Below are 8,305 nucleotides of genomic sequence, written 5' to 3' on the forward strand. Positions count from 1 at the left end.
AGTAGTCTTTAGTAAGATTCAGGAACGAGGACAGGATTTCTATAAATTCCAACATGTACCTTCCCTGATCATCGTACGACCGAGCACTGGCGTATATGCAACGACTACTTAGGTATCTCTTTAGTTTCTGAGAGTTGAGGTTAATTTGTTTTGTTCATTTGACATATTTCATCATGTCACAATTTATTTGTTTGTCCTGTTACATTTTATTCAGCATTTGGTGGTTCTCTTGCTTGCTATCCCACTCTGCCTTCTCAAAGCTTTACTCACAGAGGAGGACAAGAGCTCAGTGGAGATTATTTAAGGTACTCCATGTTACATATGTGGGTTTTGATTTTCTGAACAAATGATCCATGGGTGAAAAATGCTTTGCTTTCTGTTTGTGCATGGATTTTTATTTTATTTTTGCGCCGTTACGTTTTGCATCTATCAGATATCTAGTTTTCTTTGTTCACAAATTAATATAGTTCTTCTAAATTATAATACAGAATGAATGGTTCCACTCCTGATTGTACCGAAGGCCTTTAAGATAAAAATCGAACACCTACCATGTTGTTTATGCGGTAAGATAGGGACAACGTCGGTTTAATTAGTAGTGAAATGCCGACTCTCATTTTGAAATCTTGACACTATAATCATCACCTGAAATTTGAAATGATAATTATAAAGATGGTGAAAAATACTAATATCACTTGGTCTGGGAGAAAGGAAAATGGAATAGATATGTACTCCAAATAAATCTTTACGAAGGGGAAATGCAAACAAGACGTGTAGTTTCACAATTGATTTATGAGCTCTTGAGGAAGCAATTTTATGCATCACACTTGGGCAAAAATGGATAGCCAACTGGAACCTGGTTTTTTGTTGTACTCTGTCCCACATCGACCCCAATAAAAACAAAGGGATAATTCATTAACCTTGTTATGTGGGTTTAAGTTCGCCGAGCTAAGTAGCGTTAGCCTGTGACTCAAGTGAGGGCATTAGATTGGTGGAACAATGGCTCGACTCACTTGGTAGGGCTGGCCATGTGCATGTTGCTGGCTTGCCCGTTTCAAGTTGGGAGTTGGGTCATGTGACTTGGGCGAAGGCTCAAGTCATTTAACCCCTATAGTGGAGGGCAGCGCGTGAGGCTGGCTTCACAGAGCAACGACAACCTCCCGCTCTCAATGGTGGAAGGATAACGAGCTGGTGCACTGTCAGCCCATCATTGCCTGGTGGGTTGAGATCAATTGAACCACCAATTTTTTTTTTTTTTTCCTGATGTGTGTAATAATCATCATATTTTTCTTCCGTATTTGTTCCCCTACAAGATAGTAAAAACAAAGGCTTCTTACTTAGTGGTGAACAAGAATTCCACTTCAATCACTACGTTTTGAGTTCAAACCATTCCCATCCTCTTAATCTAACTTTTACCAATAATATCGCTTGTTATCTTAACCATAAAGGTGAAATGAAGCTGTTTTATTAACTGGTAAAAGAAAATTCGTAGGATTTACTTAATAGGAGAAACAGTACTGGTAATTGGACAACATACGACAGAAGAATCAAGATTGAATGGTTTTTCTTTGTATTCAATGTTTTTGGTTTATTTTGTCATCTACAAGATTATTACTCCTGCACATGTAAAAAGGAGTACATTATTGATCCTATATATCAACTATATGTTTGAAACAGTGTCTATTGGGAAAAAGTGCTTTCGGGCGAAGCACACGACTTGCACGCACTCGACTATGAAAGACGAAAAGATCTTGTTTAGTTGAAAGTTTGCTCTGAAAAATTCAGAGTTTGGCTCTCCGTAGTTCTAACTTGGCAATGGTACCCAAGTGGACTTCATCTGGACCATCTGCGATTCTCAACGTTCTTGCTGTGGCCCAAAGATGCGCCAGACAAGTGTCGGAAGACAAGCCAGCGCCACCGTGCACTTGCATTGCCATGTCAAGTACCTTAAGCGCCATGTTTGGGGCTGCCACCTGCTCCAGGTGACACAAAATTAGAAACAAATACACATTGGTTTATATACATGCATTTTGCTTGACAGTTAAAAGAACAGAACACTACACCAAACCAATGCGCCCCACCCCGCAACCCCCCACCCCCCCCCCCCCCCCCCCCCCAAGTTCAAATTTTACAGAACGTACGTACCTTTGCCATTGCTATAGTTCCTCGGGCCTTTTTGTTTCCAAGTCTATCAAGCTGGTCAGCTGCCTCCAGAACCAACAATCTGGCTTTCTCTAGCTCAATTCGACACTGAAACACAGAATGCCGATTAGGAAAGAGTGCCGACATTCTTATAACAAGTGTCTAAGAGATGAATCTAAAAATTCATCTCGGATCACTTCTTAAATCATTTAAATGGCTGGAAAGGCTTGAAGTCTGATTTATCTCAGTTGCATAATTAGTCTCTATTAATAGAAACGAAAGTTTTCTCAGTTACACTATTAAAGGGTGCAAAATCATCATACCTTTGCAATGTCTGAACGAAATGAGCCTTGTTCAGCAATCAACTTTCCGAACACTTTTCTACTAAGAGCCCTTTGAGCCATTAGCTGCATCCCACGCTCAGCAGCTCCTATCAGTCTCATGCAATGGTGTAACCTTCCTGGGCCTAGTCTACCCTGCAAGAATTTTTAAGTTATCGTTAATAACTAAAGCAATTCAAAGATACTACACAGTGAACCCATGACACGTTCAGTCACAAAACCAATATCTGGCCACCTATTATCTGAAGCTAAGAATCATCTCTTAATTCAAGAAAGGCATCTCAGAAATGAAACTAATTCATGGTTACACATCAGCATGTGGTGCTACAAATGCCATAAGCTCCTAAAAGGACACTGTATCTGATCAAACAGCAATGAAGAACAATACCTGTGCGATTTCAAACCCGCGTCCTTCTCCCAGTAGAATATTTTTTTCTGGGACACGTACATTCTCAAATAATACTTCTGCATGCCCATGAGGTGCATCATCAAAGCCAAAAACCGTAAGTGGTCTCTTTATGTGTACACCTGGAGTTCGAATATCCACTAAGATCATAGATTGCTGCTTATGCATGGAAGCATTGAAGTCGGTTTTCCCCTACATAGTATTCAGATAACCTTCATTAATAAAATTAACAATGAAAACGAATAATTAAATGGCATACAAGAACTAACCATGACTATAAGAACTCTACACCTCGGATCCATAGCCCCACTTGTCCACCATTTCTTTCCGTTGATGATGCATGAATCTCCTTGTCTGTACATAAAACTCAGAGCCAAACGAAAATATTAAATATATATCCGGCAGAAACTTAAAGGAAATGGAATATATTACATCCAGTGATTGCAAGTAACTGTGAAGAAGCTTGGATGAAAATGTTGTGATTTGAGATGCATTTCCTGTATAATTTCATAAAAGCTGCTATGTTGATTTCAATGATTTTGAGAAGGAGGACACTGCCATCACCATAGATGCTGCTTAAACTCACCTTTTAATAGAACACTCAATATTGGTTGCATCAGAGGATGCAACTTGGGGTTCCGTCATTGCAAATCCTGACCGGATTTTCCCCTCAAGCAATGGAACAAGCCATTCAAGTAGCTGCTCCTTGCTGCCATAGCGCAACAATACCTAATGCAAAAGTTAAGTGTAGAACAGATCATTAAATAAATCATGCAAAAGGCCAGACATGTTTCACAAGAGAGTATATAAAGTTTAACCGTTGCACTATTAAAATATGTTCATCTGCATATCATTAAACTAAGCAATCCCGAAAAAGAAAGCACTTATTAATCTTTCCCGAAATCATCCTCTAGACAATGACCTCATTAGGATCAAGAGATGCTTTTCCAGATAGAAAAACGGTGGTAACACTTGTCCGTCACTTGTAAGCAGTTGGTAATCTAAAAGCTTTCATACCTCCATATTTCCCGTGTCAGGTGCACCACAATTGAACACTTGCGGAGCCCAAACTGAACGACCCATGATCTCACAAAGATATCCATATTCAAGGTTTGTAAGACCTGCGCCCAATAAGCGATTGGAGGAATTCTCTGATAGAAGATGATTGCTTCCATCAAAAATTAATTTTCTGGCCCTGGCAGCACTATCAAACTTCACGAGTACAAAGGTAGAAACCAATTATGTCCATTGGAAAGATAATTATTCTGCATTATACAATAAACTAGTTGCCAAACTTGGAAAAGTGAACAGCAAACACGTACAGGTATAAATAAGTTCCAGAGACCTTCTTTCTTTGCTAGCTCCTTTAACCTCTCCTCCCCTGGATGAACCGTCCAACGTGAGCTAGACTCAGCAAGTTTGTAGAATTCTTGTTCCATGGGATAAATGTGATCTTCCATGAACTTTATCAACCTGTTTCTCAATTCCATAACCCTTTTACTAGGGACAAACCTCCCTCCCCCTTTTGAAAATCCTTGATCATCACTCTCTTGTCCAAATCTTTTCAAGTAGTCTTGAGCAACGAAAGCACCTTAGGCCACAATTTGGTATGTCAATACTCTTGCAAGTCATTATGTTTGAAGACTGATAAAAAAATTGATCCATATATAGAAAACATATATTTCAAGCAATGTTTTAAAAGGCTCGCCTCAGGACGCGCCTAGGCACCCTGTGAGGCTGGGCTTGAGGGTTGCCGCCTCTGTTTTGAGGGAGTGGGCGGAAGGCGCCGGAGCCGCCTAGGCGCGCCTCAAGGGATTTTTTTTTTTAACTCCCAAACCCAAATTTTGGGTAGGCTTTTAACTGCCTCATACCTATTCCTTGCACTATCGTCTCTCTGCCTTTTATTCTGATTTTAATTTTTTTTATATAATGGATGTGTGTGCTGTCTGCGTGCAGTGTTATATGTGTGCTCATTGTACTTTTCATCCTCTATTATATATATATATATATATAATATAATATATGTATATACATGTGTATATGTATTTATAATATATGTGTGTGCTCATGGTGATTATTGATTAATAATTTTTTTTTAATATAATATATGTGTATGCTTAGTGTATATATATAAAAATTTAGGTCCCGCGAGGCTTCGCCTCACGCCTAGGTTGGGCTATCCCTCGGACACCTCGCCCACGCCTCACGCTTTTAATACATTGATTTCAAGGAACACAAAATTGTTAGATGGCATAGCTACCTGATGAAGGATTTTTGGGAAGCACAGATTCTCGTCCAATAAATTTCCATGCATAGTCTATCATAAAATTTGCTCCGTCCCCAGCATACTGGGCACTCTCTCCTCCAGAAGCATTACCCTGCATTGGAATGCACCTATCACTTAACTCCTTTTTTTCAACATCCCTTGACAAAAGTGTTTTGCACTGAACTAAAAATTCAATGTCAAACAAATGCTTTAGAAGTTACCATAATCCATCTACTATATATCCCTGCAAAAATTGATGCCCCGCGAAATAAAGAAAAGGCAACATAGAACTTCCACTCAGCAAAAGGCCATGGCTTTCCCTGCATTGCCACATTTCCATTGTAAGTCTCACTACATAGAATTAATTAAAAACAGAAAATAAACTACCCAAAGAACAATCTATTGCGCAAGTATCAGCATTAACACCTATCTATATTATTCTTAACGCCTTTGACAACCACTTATGCATGCTATAATTCTCATAAATACATAAATTACCAAAAACAAAGAAAATGTAAGTTAGCTAGAGTACGAAAAAGAGCACATGCGTTACTGTCTTCCATGCTATTGTCCTGTTTACTTACCGATGAAGAACAGTATTCTGCTACATACTCTGCCTGAGAAGGAATCCCTTCTGGAACCCCAGTGTGTTCCAAACCTTCACCAACTTCAGCCACAATGTCCACGATGTAAGGCTGCAAAGGATTGAAAGTAGTAATTAAATCATTAAAAAGGAAAATGCCCATGATAATACAATTATTCTACTATCCGCAAGCCAAAGGGTTAAGTTTGAAAATTGGTCAAGTACCAAACAGCTATGAGCAACATCACACATTTGATTTCCAAGAGTAGATAATTCCCAGTCGAGAATGCCAATCACTCGATCCTGCACAGTAAGAGTTAATTAGAGAGAGTTTGTCTTTTGTCACTGGACATAACTTTTGATGATTGAAATGCATCATCCTCAAAAGATTTAGAGTCTAGAAAAGAAGTAGATTGATAAGGAAATGGTCTCTATATTTGACTTCAAGAACACAAACAAGCACGTGTATTTGTATCTCCATGTAGGCACACAAATGAATAAGGCTCTCGAAGTACCAAACCTCAATAGGATGAAACACGAGATTATCAATGCGAAAGTCCCCATGAACTAAGCCCGCTGCTGCCCCAGAAGAATCTTCAAGAGGAATATTCTGCTGTAACCAATCAATCAGCTCAAACATCTTCGGATTTCTCTTGGGCTTGCCCTCACCAGTTGAGGCAATATATTGCTTTGCCCACCTCTCTACCTAAGAAAAGCGTAGGATTCGTAATCCCCTCCAAGTTATAGGAAAACTAATATTGATATACAGCTCCTTTAAGCATATATTAGGTTTCAAAACAACTATACAAGCATATAAAGTAAATCTTCGCATTCGATTCAGAAAAAAACATTTATGCACCTGCCGTTTACAATAGTTGTTACGATGCCCATATTTTCCTAGACCAATGGCATCAACATCAGCAGAATGTAGGGATGCTAAAGCTCTTGCAGTTGCTTGGTAAAGTAGCCTCCTCCTCTCAGGTGCTACACCCTGATCAAAAGCAAATTTAACAAATTATAATCAAATAATCAAATTTAAATAGGGCAAAACAAAAAAATGAACCGCCACTAAATCTATAACACCAATTTAATACGAACATTAAGTTAACTTGACAGAGTAAATTGGTACCGGAAGCTTGGCGTCGAGAAAAATGCGCCCTTCCAGAAACTCCATGATGTAAAAGGGGGTTCCGATAACACTTGAATCGGTACACAAACAATAAACTTTAGGAACAGGAACCAGTGTATGAGTACCCAATGCCTGAAGAACCTGTAATTCGAAACAGAAAGGATTAAAAAATGAACCCTTTTTCAGCCAACAGCAAATCATCTAACATAAATTCTTTAATTTTGATTACTAAGGAACATCAGTCACACAAAAAAAACTACGTTTCCTACAATTTCTATCTAGCCAACCAAACAGAGCAGATAGGATTGTTGAGTCAGAAAATAACAAGGAGAGAAGAGGAAAGCTGACCTGGAACTCTCTCTCGACGGCATGAGCAGACTGGAGCAGCTTCCCCGGCGGCTTCTTCCTCAAAACGTAGCGTTTCAGAGACGCCCCCGATCCTGCCTCTATCTTATAAGTCGGATTCGATTGTCCATGCCCGAACTATCATTTCGTAATTCACAATCCGAAATCAAAATCCAGAAAATGCATGCACACAATACATATATACACCTATATATAGAGAGAGGGAGAGAGAGAGAACCTTAGAGACAGTGAAATTGGAGGAAGAGGGGGGAAAGCCATGAACGTTGGCGGAGGCGTAGGATAGCAAGGCGTTGAGGTCGAAATCGAGAGGCGTACGGCCATGATCCATTTCGAACAAAGTTCAAACCCTTCGAATTAAATGGTGTCGTTTCAGTCTTCTTTTTCTTCGTCTGCTCTGGCTCTGGCCGCTGTCATTTGCCTCGCAAAATTCAACGATGATTACATCAGAGGACCAGGAAAATTTACACTCTCCAGTACAGAATTAAGGTACTCGCCCCTGGTTTTCAGGGATTTATGCACGTGGCCGTTTTACGAGGTGCGTTGAATTTAGTGGGCGCGTGGCACTATGGACGAAACGCGAGGGAGAAAAGGATATACCGAAATAAGGAAGAAAGGACAGAAATGGCAATGCATTGGATCTCTTGGGAGAAAATGAAAAAGAAGGAAGAAGATGGGAGGGCTTGGGTTTAAGGACGTATTGTCTTTTAACAGAGCTTATTTAGCGAAGATTGGGCGGCGAATATTGCATAATTCTAGTACCTTGTCAGGACAAATTCTTTAAGCAAAATATTTTCTGGATCGGTTGTTTATGGAGGCCAAGTTGGGTAGAAGGTCCTCGTGGGGGTGGAAGGGCATCATTCAGGGGAGGAGGGTACTAGAGGGAGGTATGACATGGCGGGTTGGCGATGGTAGGTGTATTCGAGTTAGCCATGACCCTTGGCTTCCACGGCCTCACACTTATAGAGTTCGATCGAAACATAATGAGATGCCTGTGATGGTGAGGGAGTTGATTGATTCAGAGGTGGGGGCTTGGAAGGTAGACTTGATTCGACGGTGTTTTTGTTGGTATTTGACA

The 8,305-nt window shown here is 40.0% G+C and overlaps 1 protein-coding gene across 1 annotated transcript; it reads right to left on the reverse strand.

Moving 5' to 3' along the window:
- Nucleotides 1–1,553: 1,553 nt before the first annotated feature.
- LOC137737689 (probable acyl-CoA dehydrogenase IBR3) lies at nt 1,554–8,098 on the reverse strand. The gene is made up of 17 exons (XM_068477235.1): nt 7,448–8,098; nt 7,213–7,347; nt 6,865–7,005; nt 6,595–6,726; nt 6,256–6,441; nt 5,961–6,038; nt 5,737–5,847; nt 5,374–5,472; nt 5,147–5,264; nt 4,209–4,477; nt 3,904–4,098; nt 3,473–3,615; nt 3,156–3,240; nt 2,869–3,078; nt 2,463–2,615; nt 2,143–2,247; nt 1,554–1,970 (listed from the first exon to the last, which is right to left on the reverse strand). The coding sequence occupies exons 1-17, from the start codon at nt 7,556–7,558 to the stop codon at nt 1,779–1,781; spliced, it is 2,463 nt and encodes an 820-aa protein (XP_068333336.1). The 5' UTR covers nt 7,559–8,098; the 3' UTR covers nt 1,554–1,778.
- Nucleotides 8,099–8,305: the final 207 nt, after the last annotated feature.

The sequence above is a fragment of the Pyrus communis genome, chromosome 6 (genome assembly GCF_963583255.1).
Source record: "Pyrus communis chromosome 6, drPyrComm1.1, whole genome shotgun sequence".
Classification (NCBI taxonomy): Eukaryota; Viridiplantae; Streptophyta; class Magnoliopsida; order Rosales; family Rosaceae; genus Pyrus; species Pyrus communis.